This window comes from Lepidothrix coronata, unplaced genomic scaffold, assembly GCF_001604755.1.
Source record: "Lepidothrix coronata isolate B3197 unplaced genomic scaffold, Lepidothrix_coronata-1.0 Scaffold55, whole genome shotgun sequence".
Classification (NCBI taxonomy): domain Eukaryota; kingdom Metazoa; phylum Chordata; class Aves; order Passeriformes; family Pipridae; genus Lepidothrix; species Lepidothrix coronata.
The window spans coordinates 406,992-424,329 of NW_016690235.1; the positions used below are offsets into that span (position 1 = coordinate 406,992).

Here is a 17,338-nt window from a genome sequence, read left to right on the forward strand (position 1 = left end):
ACATGTTTGCTGAACAGGGCCTCACTGCACCAGAATTCGAGATGTCCTCTTGCCATGTCATAAAATCATAGAATACCAGGCTGGAAGGAACCCCAATAATCACCTGGTCCAACCTTTCTTGGCAAAAGCACAGTCTAGACAAGACAGCTCAGCTTGATCTTGTCCAGCTGGATCTTAGAAGTGTCCAATGTTAGGGAATCCACCACTTCCCTGGGGAGATTATTCCAAAGGCTGTTTGTTCTCATTGTGAAAATTCTCCTAGTGTGTGTAATCAGAATGTCCCTGGGAGTAACCAGGGACATTCCCCTTGTGAAAAGGGAGCTTCCATCATCTTCATAGTCACTCCTTAAATACTGGAACATGGTGATAAGATCTTCCCTAAGCCTTCTTTTTTCAAGGCTGAACAAACCCAGCTCTCTCAGCCTTTCCTCACATGGCAGGCTTCCCAGTCCCTTGATCATCTTTGTAGCCTTTCTCTGGACCCTCTTCAACTAATTCACTTTTTTTTTTGTACAGCAGGGACAGAAACTGAACACAGTATTGCAGGTGTGGCCTGAGAAGCACTGAGGAGAGTGAATAATTTGGAAAAGGTCTCTCCTAGACACTACCAGCACACAGTTTATCTCAAGCCTATACCACCAGCCTCTCCCCACTTTCACAAATCTTTCACACAAACCCAGAGACAGGGCTTCCCTCAAATCAGCCAATATTTGATTCAACCAGAACTACTGGGCTTTGCCCCCGTATGTCCAGTTCTCTCAGGCTGTCCCACTCAGGTACAACAATAGCAGCTCTTACTCTGAGGGACATTCAGCCAGCTAGAGACTGCTCTACAGATCAGGTTCTCATACCTACACCAGGGGTACAGTGTGCAACAGAGAAAGCTATCAAGGTTGCACTGAACTCCTAGTACCTAAAGACTTGCTGTCACCAAGTACCCTGTCCAAAAGATGTGGTCTGAAAGACCAAAACAGACTTTCATTTCACAAGTAGCCCTCACAGGAGCTGATGAAGACGACTGCACTAGTAGTGAAGAGGACAGCCCCTTCAGCAGAATGCCTCCTGCGTTCCAAGCGTAACCTTCTTTTACAGTTACTTACTTAATGTTAACAGATTCTGCAAAGACAGTTCAGTAGCTGCTCACTGCAGAAACAGCAACAGACTGGTACTTTCTAGTAGAAGAAAACCATACTTCGTAGGATCTGAGAGAGTTCAGTTTTGCCATTTGAGAAGGAAGGAAAATAGGAACAGTCTGTCTTGGCTAACAGTAGATTTTATTCTTGATTTTCAAATTTTCAGACAGCATAAAGCCAGTAGGATGCCCAAGCTGGACACTAAACAGCATAATCTTTTACGGCCCTATAAAGTCAAGTCAACAGTCTAAAATGTTCGAGCTAAAAAGCAAGGGTTTCTTCAGCTGAAGAGGTACTTTAGGCAGTTAAACAGCACTTACTACAGTCAGGCTACCTGCTGGCCTTTTAGAGCCCTTTTAGAATGGCACGGTCTCCAAGCCAACATGTAACTAGACACAAATTTTTAATGCTATTTTGCCTGTGGTAAGTGGTGCTTAACTGCCCAGAGTACCTCTTCAGCTAAAGAAACCATTGCTTTCTAGCTTAAAAAAATTTCCCCTCCTACATTTGTGAAAAGCACCTCTCACATATCAGCCTGACCCTTCAGATGCCATCTTTGGTAGGCTGAGGCATTTCTAGCATCAAAAGCCAGATGTTCTGAGTTAAAAGCTTTAATTACTAGACTCACACTGTTTATTTGTAAGCACATCCCACCCACCTCCACTTCCTACAGTCCCAACATCCTGAGACAAGGCTTCCTACAGCTCACACCGTTCCAGCAACACTTTGTTGTCAATAGACTCGTAAACAAAATACATCTTGGTTATGCTGGAGTCAATACTATAGTGACAAAAGCAAAGAGTATACTAAGGGAATTTGTGAAAAGCCTTCTGCAAGAACACTTCAGCTACACAAGAGACATACAATTAAACACCTGAAGGTCGGAAAACAAAGCTGCAAATTATCTGTTTCAATTCTCAGTTTGAGAAGTACAGGATGAGACTAAGATTAAGAAAGAGAAGGTCTATCATATTCAGACTGTAAGTTTACAAGATCTGTAAAGGAGTGCATATCACAGCCTTGGTACAGTTGTTCCAAGTGGAAAGTCTTCAGAAGGAACTTGTCTGTTAGTACCCTATAGAGGGACAGCTAACACACATTGTACCATGGGCATATAGTGAAAGGCTCTAACAGACAAACTAAAGTCTTTGGTTTCATTTCTCAGTGCAGTTTACTCAGTAGTTCTTTCCCCCATTCAATGTGACTGATTACCAATGCTCCTTAACTTGAAGGGAATAAAACCCACATTAAAGTAAGTTTTATTACTTCTGCATAAGCATCAAATTCTTAAGAGAGATTAAGAGTCACAGAATACCATCTTTAAGCAGTTAGTTGGTATGCAGAACTTAACTTTACAACATCCTGTCTGGGTTTGGGGACGACAGAGGAAGCAGTGCCTGTCATTTGAACACATGGTTCTGAAAGGAGGCACCCAACTCTGCTACATACAAGTGACAGAAGCTGCTAATGCTGTCTATTCTGTAGGGCCAGGCACTGACCCTGCAGTGAAGAGCTGAGGATGACTGACTTTCTGTGACTTCAAGGAAAGATTCTAGGCAGCCACAGGATGTCTCCTATAAAGTACTACCTGCCACTCTGACGAAGGAACAGCTCTCCAACACTTTGTGTGCACCCTTGCAATACTGACCTTAGCTTCACTGAATAGCAGAGCAGACCAATAATGCTATTTATGCTATTAAACACACCTAGTTTTGTTTTGACTATGGAAACATCCTCCTACTTAATGTATTATTTACTTCCACGCTTTTCCCACAGCATTTCTCGCTATTAAAAAGAACAAACCCTCTGATATATCATGCCAGGCAAACACAATGACAACGCTCTCTACCACAGGGCTCTCTCTACCTTCATTGACTCAGCATACAATATATATTCCCTAAGCACAGGCAGGAAGTCTTCTGTCATGTCTTCACTGAGTTCTTCAAGAGCCGTGCAACAATTTCCAATACAGGCAGACACCCCTTCCAGTGGCTCTGACAGCTCAACCTCCAGCCCTCCCCAGGTTGAATAAACAGGTCCATATTCTCGTAGTTCCACCAAGTATTCTGCAAGAAGCACAGATTAACAGAGTAAGAGCAAGGCACAAAGACGTGCAAACACTGCTACCAAACAGGAGAAATTTTACACCAAGTTTGACTAACATTAACCCTCAGAAGGAGTCAAGACTTGTGTTGTGTTGGCACCTTAATAGACAGAGCTCTATGGCTGCATGGGTGTCACGTTCAAGTTGCCTCCTTCTTAGCTGGCCATTTCTACAGACTTCCAGTACAAAGACTCTTGTATTAGTCGAAGTAGTAGTCGAAGTCAGTTTTCTAAACATATGTAAAACTTGGTTCTGCCAAGACAAGCTGTAAAGGTTATCTTCGTCTAGGAATTCCATCTGTACTCCTCCAGATGGAATGTACAGGTTTTTCCACCTTCCAAAAGTCTATCAAAAAATAACTCTAGTAAGACAGTAGGTTGGTATAAAAAGAGCAACTTTGGAGAGTTGGGATAAGATAAGAATACTGTGTTAGGCTTTGGGTTTGTTTTAGATCTGGAAGGGGCATTAGGTTTTGCTCTGTGTCTGACATTACAGACCAGAATCATCAACGCAAATTGTCTTGATCAATGCTATCAACTGGACTAAGAGACAGGACATTCAGACTGAAGTGTTATGATAGAGCACCTTGTGTCCTTACCCAACTGTTCTTTGATGATCCGCTGTGCTATTCTGTCAATGGTACCAAGCTTTAGAGAGAATGTGTCTAGATAATCCCCAATGGCTGCAAACTCCAGTGGTCGACTTCTTAATTTGTAGCCTCCTGTAACATATTTGACAGATTCCCCCATCTTTGACAGCAATGCCATTCCTTGCTTTTTGTAGGCATTAAGATCCTAGGAATTAAAAAACGAAACAGAGCATGTTTATAAATATTTCACTTCCACATTGGAAGATTAATGCAATGAAGTCAAGATCAAATCTTGTGAAGGCAAGAGATTACATATGACACGTAGCCTTGGACAAAGGCTCGCTTTGTACAAGCTGTACAGCTAAGCACAGCTTCAAAACTACCCCTAGATGGAGATGAACTATCCAGGAGAATGGTATGAAGTACAGTATAAATAACTAAGTAGTTCAACTTTGCACATGGCCAGACTTGCCCATGTTCCTGTACTGCCACCAGGGAAGTAGCCACATTAACAGCTCTGGTTCCACCAAAACAGCTCATATCATTCATCCACACGTACTTCTAAGCTATAGCCCACAGCACTAGTATTATGCAAATGCACCAGCTGGCTCTGATGACCTAGTACAGAGCTACATACCACATGCCCATTCAGTAACCAGCCCCTTCACACCAGCTGTGTGGTCAGATAGGAGCAGGCAAACACTGTACACAGAAAAAAGTACAGCAAGACAGAGTGCAGCTCAGGCTGGGTCAGATGTAGCTACATTACCTGCACAGAAAGTCTGAGCTTCCTTACTACCGCTTTACACATTTGCACAAACCAACATTCAGATAACCTATGGTAACAAGGCTGTTTGCCTACAATCTTCAAGGGATTTCACCTTAACAGTACATCAGAAAAAAAAGGTTTTAGTAAGCAAAAAACGCTGTCCATTTTGCATGGACTGACTCCTTCCAGCAGGGGTCAGTATTCAACATCTCAAAACAGGAGCTGTAACTAGGTTATCCTATACAGCCTGGGGAAGAGATGTGTTCAAACCAAGTAGACCTACAGAGGTCAAGAATTCAGACATGCTAATATGGACTACACTAAAAGCCTTCTTTAAAAAAAAGAGGAAAAAAACCACCAAAACCAAACAAACAAAACACAAAACACAACAAAAAAAAAAACCCACAACACACCAAAACCCAAACAAAACCAGCAGCCATCTTCAAAACATGTACTATGGTATTCTTTCCAAGTACTTAACATAAGTCAAACATAGGTCTGATTAGGAGAACCTGACATCTTAGCAGCTACTATAATTTTAACTTATGTTTGCATTTAAATGCAGTAGTTCCTTGACTCTTGCTTTCCATATGACCTAAGCACTACCTGCAAGCAGGCACCAGAAGATCCTTCAACTCAAAATTACTCACTCACTCTCTCAAGCATTCTGGTCTGTTACTGGTTCAAGCAGGGAACCTGAAAAAAAGCCTGGTTTCTCTTTTTCAACCAGGAGGTGATATTATGACTTTCTGTAGTAACTAAAGTCTGGAGTCCTAGCACACCAGACTGACACCTCACTGTTCCAACAGAGCAAGTCACAAGAACACGTGCCTTGTCTTTCCACCTCCCAGCATGCTCTGTTGTCTCTAGGCAAGCTCTGCTCAGAGCTGAGAACAAAGCCCTTGACATTCGTTTTACAGGGGCGGGAGAAGACTAAGCAGTTGAGAAAGCTGCATCATGCTTGGACAGCTGAAAAGAAGAACACAGTTATCTGACATTTAACTATCACGATGCTAAACAAATTCTGCATTTCTGGCTTATTTCAGCAGTCAAGTTCATCATGGAGGTGAAATAAAAGAGCAATGGAGATTGATTCTCACACTAACAGCAAGGAGAGCATGAGCCTGAGGTGAGCTCAAATTAAACACCATATTTGAGTGAGCTAGATTAATGTGATATTGGAAAGATGTGCTTTTATATCCCTCCTCACCTATCCGGTCAAACCCAAGCATAACCGCAGGCCTTCAGTCTCATTTGAAATGCAGTTCAAAAGAAAGCCAAAGAAAATTGCACCATTGCTGCATGAGTCATGCAGAAGATGAGCATGAAATTGTTGACTGAGAACAAATGAGAATGAGGCCTCCATGCTTAGTTTTGAAGGCAGCAAGTGCAAGCAGTATAAAAAGCACAGACCAAAAAAAAGCCAAGAAATTTGCAAGCTTTTGTGCAAGAGAGACCTCTCTTCCTCCCTGGCTTCCCTCCTCCCCAGAAAAGGATTCTGAAGTCTACAATTTTCTAAATTTTGAACATCTTTGGCATAATAGGAGTATGTTCTAGGCACACAGCTACAAAACAAGCAAGTCTGGAGAATTTGTCCATCTGCAGACCAGATTCCTCTTCCCTCCAAGCAAAGGGAATCCACTCAGTTGTCAGGGATCCGTCACACACAATATTCAGGGTTCCCAGCAACTCTCTGATATTTTAGGGGAAGTTCTGATCTGCACATCTAGTTTTATTAATGCCTTTTTACCTTCACTTCAGAAGTGACTGCAAAGGTTCCTGTTTTTTTTGTCCCTGTCAAGGACTGTGTTTGCAAGTTACTGGCTTACCTTGGCTGTGAGAAAGACGTTGAAGTGCTCATTGAAAGAAAGCACTGGGTGATCAGTTATTCTCTTCAAGAACTTGTCTAATGCTTTCCTCCTTGTCTCCACGAACTCTTCAGAAAAGCGATCAACAACACCCTTCACCACAAATTTCTCAGGAAGAGGCTGTCAGAGATAAGCAAAATGCACAAGATTCAAAAGATCAAAAACTTGCTTCTGCTATTTGGAAATAAAGCAATCAAGCACCAGTCTTAACAGGAACTGAAATGCTGTGTTTGCTAACAGGAACCAAAACGTTGCGTTTGCTAACAGGAAGTATCCATCAGATGGGATGCAAGCCGTGCTCGGAATTATCTTTTAGTTGGTCTGGTTTAATGCTAGCAATTCTACTGAGTGGCTTCAGCTAAGAGTCACACTAGGGAAGCCCATACAGTACTCACACAAAGTACTTGCAGCATAGCTTAGATTGTTCCCCCTACTGCTATCTGTGTTCAAGATCCAGCTCTAAAGAGATGTCAGAAGAGCTACACACTATTCACAACAGCAGCATAAACACTCCCCACCACCCAATGCTAAGGCAAGGCTGCCTAGAGCAGATAAACTCAGAAAATTTGACAATTCTATTTACTCTCCCCTCTCCTTCTCTGAACAATTTAGAGCTTTTGAATAGGGCTCTCCTGTAAAAGGCTGATAATCTTAGTGAGAGCACCACATTGAGCAGAGACAGACAAGCAGGCTTGACACAGCAAGTGTCTGAGTAGTGCAGGCTGGATCCTTTCTGAAGTACAGGCATACCTGGTCATCTCTCAGAGACAACTTTCCTGAGTATGCTTCTGTAAGTGACAAAGGTCTGACAACATATCCACTCTTGTATCTTACTACTTTGAGTCCATCCGTTCTTTTCCGCAGTTCAGCTTAACATATAAACCTGAGGCTGTCTCCAGACTTGCTAGTTATACAGTCCCTCCTGTTACACTTAAATGACAGACTTCAAAGTACCACTTCAGATGGAAGATAACTCTTTAAGCTTAAGAGTGGTTCTACCATTAGATCTGCTTTTGTTCTGCCCAGACAGTATGGAATTTAAGATTAGCATCAGTTTTTAAACTGTGCTTTGCCTTTCACTCTCTGTGAAGCAGTCCATCCAGACAACCTGCTTACTCTTAGGCTAGCAATGACAGTCATTTTCACCCAATTCAGGAAATAGGATTCTCCTCTGCAAAGAGTCTGTCATCTAAAATCTGTGACAAAAATAATTCAAGAAAAAAGAAAATCTGCATACACATCCTTTCGCACCATATCCCAGATGATGCGGGACGTATATGAAGATTGTACCTGCTGAAAAGCACAGCCAGCATGACTTAGCTGCAACACAGCTGAATGTATTTTAAGACTTATCTTATTATGCTTAGCATTCAGATCAATCATGCTAATTAAACCATTGTAAGGCATACTATCATTAGATTTCAGAAGTATAGTGCTTAGTGCATTAGTTTTCAGGTAGGAAGGAACTCTTTTCCTTTGCTTTATAAACTTTAGCTGGGACTCTAGGAAGTCACTACCTCAGCACCATATGCAGGAAGAAAAGGACAAACTGAAAGACTAGTTTAAAGAATCCTAGTTCAACCAAACACATTCAGTGTGGCACTGAATAACCACTAATGTTTGAGCATTTGAGACCCACAGAAGAGTGCACCTCTATTACAAAGCCTTCTGCCATTTAACCTGGTTTCAGCTACAGCAGCAGTTACAGTCCTTTCGATTTTAGGCCTTTGGAGGTCCATCCCAAGTAGTCAGTACACACAGCTAGTAACCAACATCCTGTTTTTACTGTGTGTGCAAATTATCTACCTTATTGTCTTCCACATTAATAGTCTATTTTTCCCTACTGAGATACACACGAACAGAGTTCACTGCAGTCAGAAATGTCTTCAAGTATCCAAAAGGGCAGCACATGCTTATATCTCCAGATTTTCTAGAAGAAAGGTACTTAAGATACCTCCTTACTCTGCAGCCAGTTCACATCCAGTATTAGAGCTACTCATGCCAAATTTGCTGTTCTGCATGCAACGAATTCCAGGTCACAGCAAAGCAGCTTGATTCCCTGACTGACTCACCTTCTGTTGCTAGACTATTATTTATTGCCTTGCAGCCTTCAGGCAGGACTGGCAGTCTGTTAGCATACTCAAGAATCTGTAAAACTTAACTGCAATAATTCCAGCTGTTCAGAGAACAGGAAGCAAGAAAAGATGGTATGGGCAGCTAACATATTGCATGTCTACATCTTAGTCTCCTAAGCTCACTGTCTTTCTTTTCCCTACTCCTCAGTAAGCATATTTGCTGCCAGTTAGTAGTGTCACATGATATTATAAAGTACTCCTTATCTTTGAGAGAATCAACTATTATTTCACTTAGAGGCGAGTCCCAGAGTAATTAAGGACTTAAATAGTACTCTAAGCCAGAGCAACCTAACTGAATACTTCTCACACAGCCTAGTCCTTGCTGAGGGAGGGAGACCAGAGAAAACACCACCACACCACTCACCTCAATCCTAGATGGGCAAGCTAAAGTATGCCACTAGCATTGCTATTTCCTGACAATTCCCCTCCAATAAGCCTTTTTTAATTTCTTTGTTCAAAAGAGCTGAAAGCAGTGATCTCACAGGTTTCCTACCTATTCACGTCTTCTACAGCACAAAAAACATCTCACATAAGGTAGTATCAACCTCTTCACGTCAAATAAGGTGGTCAGATTGCCGGTTTCAGCAAAAAGAGGTGCAGTAGTTTAGCTAATCTCATTAATAAATTTCTGCCTACTGAAAGCATGCAATAGCTACCAAGCCAGAGGCTGAGGTTTCTAAATCTGTGCTATCAAATGTCAGCCCTATTAAGTGCTAGCACAAATAGTTTCAAATTGCTCTGTAAAACCAGCTCAAAAGGCCATCTTGAAAAACAACTAAGAATGTGAAGTACCTGTGTGGCTTTTCATAATCCTCAGCTGCTCTGAAATATAGAAGTAAAAACTGAGCAAACAGATGAAGTGCATTCCATTTATGTCACAACAAATTTAGTCACCACACATATTGCCCTACAGGAGGCTGCCAAAGGTCACCTCTCAGGTGTGCCACCCCAGAAAAGTCTTAAGCTTCATAATCAGTCAAGAATGGGAAGCTCTTCCCACTCCACTGTAAGACAATAAAGTACCATATTTAAACCTAAATACTCAAAGAGAATGAAGTACTGTTTTTAAAATCTAGAGACAAATCACCCAAATATCACCCTTGGAAGACAAATGTAGAACTGTCCTTAATAGCAGATTCTTGCTTACTACCTACGGGAATGAGATGCGTTGGCTGAGACTCTTCCAGCTTGTTTCTCAACCAGTCGAAGTCTTGGTACCGCCGACGGACAGAATACTCTGGCAAATCAAACTCTGCTCGTGTAGTCTGGAAAAGAACAGAATACACTTAGTGTACACCAAACCTCTCACTTCAGAGATTAGCAGCAAATGCAGTACAGCCACCCCCAGCAAGGGTGAAGACAGACAAGCCTTGCAGGGGGTCTTCATCCCCAAAATTGTACAGCCAGCATAAGAGAAAGATCCTCCGGACTTTCAAGCAGTGGAAATGCCAGCAATACGAAAAATTATTACTTCAAGTTGACGTGTTAAGATCTTGTTGTACTTCTTTACGTGTTCTGCTCAGATACTTTACGGGAGAAGTCTGTAGAGCAGACAGAACCACATCACTCTCTTGGCAGTTACGAGATTGCAAAGAAGACTGTGTGAGATATTCATTCCCAGAAGATTACTTTAACTATCAAGACCTAAAAGCAAAGATATTTATTGACTTTGTTTATTCTATGACATGAATTATCCACAGATGAGAAAGAGTTTCACCACTGCCCTGTGTCAAGCAATGGGTTTATCACACTCCTTCAAGTCTAAAAGATTAGAACATAAGCCACTGCGAGGTTTGATGAAGGACGATTTTTGTTGGTTTTACTAGAGGAAGAAACAACTCTGTTTACATTAAATTTGTGTATGCCTGATTAGTACATTAGTACATATAATAGTACATTAAAATAAATCTTTTGAAGTTTTATTCTTTAGGGCAAGAAGTCAAAGTTGCCATTATAAGTTTGAGGAAAAAAGTAAACATACAGGGAAACTGCTGGCAAGTGTTTTATCCAATCCTTGAGCAGTCCAGAGTCTGGAAGGCTGACTGCGTGGGGCTGCTTGCCCAGCAAATACTGTAAGCATAAAAGCACTCTCGTGAAACTGCATACCAACTAGGAGCATCTGCTAAAGAGCCTGGCAGCAGTAGCCCTGATTAGAATTTAGATGGCCCTTATTGTTATGTCCCATACAGAGGTATACTTAAGTTACTTGCAGCATCAAGACCATCTTGCAATGAATAGTCTGTACACTACATGTCTACACCGAGACACCAAAACCAGCACATTCTGGGGAACACACCAGCAACTGCAGCTTTGAACGAGCTTCGAGACCAGCACTTGGTTTTGCTACTCCTATCCACTACGATTGCCTGATAAATTCCAGCAGACACTCGGCATTTACTTCCAGACTGAGAGCAACTGCCACATATTTGCAGAAAGTCAAGTAGCAGATTTTAAATGCAATCCATCTCTTCACTTGCTTTCTCAGTAGCTCCAACTCTCCAGTTACTGTACTTTACTCCCACCAATAACCACTGGAGATCCTGTATGAGTTCTAGACCAGAAATCTTTTTCTAGGGGGAAGTTGGCAGCCTTAACACACTAGTAACAGCACGGTAGCTCTAGTACATTATAAACAGCATGCTAATGTGTTATTACCTATGTTATTACCTTCTGGAAGAGGAAGGCATAAGAGACAGAAAAGAAGAAATCAGGATAAGCTCCTCCCTCCTTTGACCTACTAGCTATGGTTAAGCGATATACAGGTTAGTCCTTGGACTAACATAACAAACGCTCACCAATGGAGTAGTTGTGGTTGTGATGAGGGGCTACCAAGATGTAGATATCCACTGCAGATTTGTGTTTTACTCAGCCACCCCTCAGAGTAACACCAGCTTATTTACTAATGTGTTAGAGTGCCACACTAGAAATTAAACTTCTAAGACTTCATATGAATCATTTTCACTTGTTTTGAGTAACAGAGTGAATGGCATTAGAGTGATACAAGATAACTCATGCACATACGGACAGCCCTCATCGGCCAGTGGTGTTCACTGCATTATTCTGTTAATTGGGCAGCTGTACCTTTGCCTTGCAACCTGAAATGAAAAAAAGGGGGGGGGAGGGGAGAGTAATTATTTAGAAGAAGGGATAGCTTTTGTGAACTGGCAGTCACTGCCCAAAAGCCTCTTAAAAGAGACCTGACAGTGAATGGACGAGAATGAGAATGACTACACACTGCAGTACCTTATGTATGAGGATGAAGGTAAAGTCTCCCATCTGTTAGCACTGAGAACCTTATTAACCAGTATTCTGCTAACAGTTAAGGAAATCTGTAGAGGTACTCTCTAGGAGTAGGAAAGCAGGGTAAGTTCCAGTGCACAAACTTTACATTAGTTACTGTGTAAAGCAAACTGGTCCTCTAGCAAACTGGCCCTCTAGCAAACTGGTCCTACTGCCTCTACTTCACAAGCAGAATGGCAAAGTTTTCCATATATCTAGTTCTGTTCCTCAGAGGGAGGCAGATGAAAATACAGCAACACCATCATTTCAAGTTTTTACTGTATAGACTGTCAAATCTAGACAGCAAATAAGCTTTTCAAAGATTATTTGGGCAGAACATAAAGGCCCTTCAAGGTTTTAATGACACCTCACTAACGCTGAAAGTATCTGGATCTCAGATCAAACCGTTATTAGCTTAGCACAAGTAATTTTTTCCAGACTGCACACAAAAGGGAGGAGGGTCTTGCCACCGTCCAGGGACAATGCTGAAGAACACATTCAGTGCAAATAGCTCCAGGTGCAGCTACAGCCACAGCTGCAGGTTGAGCTCTGAGTGGTAGGAGCACCAGGCAACAGGCTGTGAACTGGCACCAAACTTTACACAGCAAAGGGCCTGGGGTCCTATGGCCCAGCCAGGGGACCAGACACAGAGACACAGCAGGGGCCATTGACCCCGAGGATTTCACACATGTAGACTGTGAAGGTATAAAAGACCAGAGTTCCTTAGTTCTGGGTCCCTCCTCAGAGGCACCAGCTCGAGCTGTTATTTTATTATTGCACCATGATTAAACTATTTTAAGGATCCAGACGTCTGAGACTCAGCTATGGGAAACTTGGGGCCAAACTGGTATGGAAAACTTGGTCTGACTGTGTGAGTGTGAAGTGCCTACATGGGAAGGGGCCTTGGTTCCAGCTCAAGTGGATCAAGTGTGACTGCCAGAGTGGCTCCTGGATAGTCAGACAGAGAAGTTTCCTTAACAGGCAGCAAGTGAAATGTCTGTGTTTTTGACACAGTCAAACTCCTCCTGCTTCCTTAGTGGGATTGGATTCATAAATCTCATGTCACAAGGACATATGTCTCTGCCAAAGGAAGCTGAGAAACTTATATGACAGACCTCACCCTCCCAAAAAATAATGGGCAAGACATTTGCAGGAATTTATTGAAGATTCCAGCACAGTTCCACTAAGTCAGCACTGCAGCATTCTGGGCTCAGTTTTACTTGCTGGAAAGCAGGCAGTCTTACAGACACTTTCACCTCTGTTGCTGGAATAGTTTTGACTTGAGGCAGTATTAAGGCAATCACCAGGTCTCCGTCTTGTGTAAGATCCTTGTCGTTCCTGGAAGGAGTTAGGAGCCAAACCTAAAGCTAGTCTGTGATGATTATATGAAAGTACTTTTGTACCCTGGTTCTAGTCTCTTACTCACTAGACTCGATTGCAGATTCCCCTCCGTGTTACTATTTAAGTTTGGGGCAAAATCTTCAACTAGAAAACAGGACAATGGCAGAGAGTGGAAGGGAGCAAGGCTTGTTTTCTTAGCACTTCAGCATTACTTTTGCCTTGAATAGTTTAGCCTGTTTGAAAAAGAGAACCCATCCCCTTCACCTGCTCCTCTCTAGGAAATCAGGCTGTTTCATGTCCCCAAGTAATCTAACCAATGTGTGCACTGGAAACATGAGAAAAAGGACAGGAAAGCAAAAACAAGACTCCAATATTGATTGGTTTGAAAGACTCTCCCTTCAAGCCTGCAGAGCAACTGCATGACTGAGCAATGGCACTCAGCTATTCAGACCTCCATGGGAAAAGGCACAGAAGAAGGCCTTGCCATCCTAGAAAGCACAGTGAAAGTGAAGTTAGAAGTACGCTTACTTATGTTTCCCTCAGGAGATGTGACTACACAAGGGCAAGCTTCCTTTCCCCCCTCCCTCCTCGCAAAGATTCGCTCAACCAAATCCCCCTAGAATGCACAGCAGTCTATGGGAAGAACACAAGGATGAATCATCAAGAACATCTAAGACACTTCAATCATCACAGTCAAGACCAATTAAGTTCCAGTGCAATTTCCACCCACCTTTATTGGTTTCACCTCCCTGGATAAGGAAACTGCTGTTAGCAAGAAGAAAACAGGATATGAAAGTGTCAAGACAGTCAGTTCTGAATCACTGTCCTTGTTAGTTTGAGGATTCCAATTACATTCTTTTAATGTGTTTGTCCAGAAGACAGGCTGGGGAATGCTACCCTGGCTCTTACTAGGAAGCTGTGAAAATAAGGATACAAGCAAGATCAAGTAAAATCTTCAGTTTTCTTCTCAGCTCCTCTGCAAACCACTGTTTTGTCCCTTCCTCAGTCACTACCACCTGCTGACAAAGGTATCAGCAGATGAAAAGTCTGGGCCATACTGCAAGACTTCTCTTTTTTTTTTTTTTGCTGTTACAATGAATACAAACAAGACTGTGGTCAGTCTTCACTCTTCCACATGCTGGTGTCCTGTCACAGTCACGAGCACACATTACAGCATCAGCTTCCCCTCTTGCACCTCAGGCTGCTGCTTTTCAGTCTTCAGTATAACTCACTCTATGACCTTTATTTACCCAAACCTTTGAGGTTCCAGAAGCATTCTTCAGTGGAGAAAGAAAAACAGAACAGCCATCCCTGCCTCCTCATTCAGAGGCACCAGAGAGAGACTCTTTAGAGGTCCTGAACCCCTTTCCTGCAAGGCTGCAAGGGAGGTGTTGGGGCGGTTCCTCATTGCCCTCTACAGATTATTCCTGTGCAGCTTTTTTGCCATGTTTAATTAGTACTTTCAACTGCAATGTCTAATTGGGCAATTAGCTTGGCATCGAAGAAGCCTGGTTTGTAGGGCAAGAATGAGTAAGACCATTAATACTGCTAGTCTTCCTAGACAATGGCAGATAGTTCTAAAGGTTCTGACCCTAGAGATCAGCCAGAAGTGTACAATAATAATAAAACCAAAGAGGTGAGAATTTCATGCTGATTGAGAAGAATAAATCATGTGCAGTTTCATAACAGCATTGCAATGCTGTGATATAGCAGATTTATGCGCTACAGTGAGATCCCTAATAAAACAAATATTAACGGACGGGTAGGTAGATATGCAAAACAAGAAGTACAGGATGATTTTTTTTAATGTAAAAAAAAAAAAAAAGACACTGTTGGGTAATACATCTGACCTAAACACAGTAAATACCTTAGCCACATTCCAGAGTTCTGCTTTAAGAATGAAGGGAACCCTTGAGCATAGGTTTCAAAGCATAGGAACATTATTTGGGTGCCACTATATACAGCTATTTTATACTGATGAAATAGTCAGTTCTTAATTTAAGAGAGAAACAATGTCAGCCAATTTTAGCCATTTGCCTGTGGACAGCAACGTGTCCTGTGCATCATTTTGTGAGATGCATCATTCCTTCTGATCAAGTAATAGCTGAAGGCTAAGTTGCTCCAAGTTAAAAAAAACAAAACCAAGAAGACTTTCCCACAATACTACTTAGTATTTTTAGTCATTAAGATACAGTGTTTCTTGCAAAACTCTTAGAGCAAGAATGAATGACAGGACTGTGTTAAGTGTGCAGCAAGAGGTAGCTATTGTTTTAGAGAAACTACATTTTCTCACGTGCTGTCTGGAAATGGAACTTCAGAGTCGACATTTTGAAAAAAAGTTATCTGTGGCCTGTAAAGGCTTCCTCATCTCAAAGGAAAATATTCTCTCCAGTGTATACTGCCATCTAGGTAGGCCAGAAAAATGTTAATCTTTTTGGACAAGTGGATCGAGTATATTACTAGCGAAGTTAGTGAACACTTTTTGCTTTAGGTAACTACAAGTGCCCAAAACAGATGTCAGCGTCACCTACGAGCTGATGATAATGATCTAGTCAACAGAAATCAAGATTTCAGTTGTGAATGCAGTGGACTTTTCAGATCATTTGTCCTATTAATATAATAAGATTTCATTAATGACTGAACTACAACAGATGCTGAAAAAATCTCTAGCGTATTTCTTTTGGTAGGGAGTAGTGTTCTTAAACTACTTCAGTTTTACTGTCAGCTGTACAGCCTTCTGAACCAGAACTGCATGGAAGCCAGTTTACAGGAGAGGATCAAGATTATGATTTAGTTAAATGGCTGATAGAGGAATTGTAGTAAACACTTAAAGCAACAATCTTAAAGCATATCAGAAAAGGAGAGACACGAAAAGCAACATGATTAACAGTGAATCAACAAGGCACATTCCCCTTAAGGGAACTCTAACCAAATGGGTGTCAGATTACTAAATGAACAAACTTTCAAGTTAATGAAAGAAACTGGCCTTGCAAGTTTACAAACAGTTCTATTTAGGACTCAGAAACAAAAAAATTTAAGCTGACACATTAAAAGTTTTTTTGCAATTTCATATACTAAAGTAATTGTTCTGCTAAGAGAAGTGACATCTTCAACATATTCACAAGGTACCAAAAGACAGTAAGTTAGGATAAGAAAATACAATACAAGATATAAATATCCAGAACAGGTCCTAAAATGATTCCACAAAGAACAAAGTACTAGGAAAGAGAATGTTGCTCTGTACCTTTGTTGTAACCCTGTATGTGATATACGTCTCCATCGTGCACACGTGTTTTTTGGGATCATCAACAGTAACAAAGAGGTCTCTAGTTTCCACATCCAAGTCATCATCCAGCTGCAATCTGTTAAGGAGAGATGAGGAGGAGGCTGGGCTAGAAGTGTCCACAGGTGTGCCATTAGGCAGACTAAGATCCTGTAATAGAGAGGAAAAAAAAGGAAGTTTTTAATAAGTTTAACAGATTCAAGAAAAAGCACAATATTTTCAAAGAGGCCACTGTCAAGTTTCACCAATACATTACAAGGGTATTTACCCCAGCAGCTCCAAGGATCACCCTTTTCCAAGATACCTGAGCAATCTCCTAAGGTCTGGACTTTGACCATTAAGTTGTTCTACAAGTTGAAGAGAAAGCAAATTACCACCATTAACTCCCCTTAGTATGGTGCAACCGGCTTTCTATTCATAAGGAAGTAGAAATATTGCTGAACCAACACCTCCTGGTGAGACTGAACCAAATTAGACTCTGAAAACAAGTCAGCTAGGCAAATCAAGAGACCTACTTATAAGACAGCCTTCAGGCAAAGTGGCAACAGTTCAGTTGTCTGGAATGCAGTCAGCCTCTGGAGATTCCTACAGTAGAAGAAGGAGCGAAAACTTTCATCAGAGGCTTCCCATCTAGTCCATTAACATCCAAACACACTGACAGCAGTCAGAGCCTGAACTGCCATCACCACACTACAGGACAGTCACTGATCACACCCTTCTGCACCAGTGTCTAGGCACACCTCCCTTTTGGAGTTCTAATGAAAACACTACTTTTTCCTGGAAGAGGTCCTCATTCCCATCCTCTGCCTAAGGAAGACAAATGCTAGAAGATCCAGC

The 17,338-nt window shown here is 41.8% G+C and overlaps 1 protein-coding gene across 1 annotated transcript in view; it reads right to left on the minus strand.

The window, feature by feature from the left end:
- Positions 1-17,338, minus strand: part of SNX30 (sorting nexin family member 30) — a 47,477-nt gene that overhangs the window by 12,445 nt on the left and 17,694 nt on the right. The window contains exons 2-6 of the mRNA XM_017816459.1: positions 16,463-16,651; positions 9,753-9,863; positions 6,425-6,583; positions 3,836-4,031; positions 3,000-3,199 (exon numbers count right to left, since the gene is read on the minus strand). Of these exons, the coding sequence (XP_017671948.1) occupies positions 3,000-3,199; positions 3,836-4,031; positions 6,425-6,583; positions 9,753-9,863; positions 16,463-16,651 (855 nt within the window). The remainder of the gene's footprint in view (positions 1-2,999; positions 3,200-3,835; positions 4,032-6,424; positions 6,584-9,752; positions 9,864-16,462; positions 16,652-17,338) is intronic.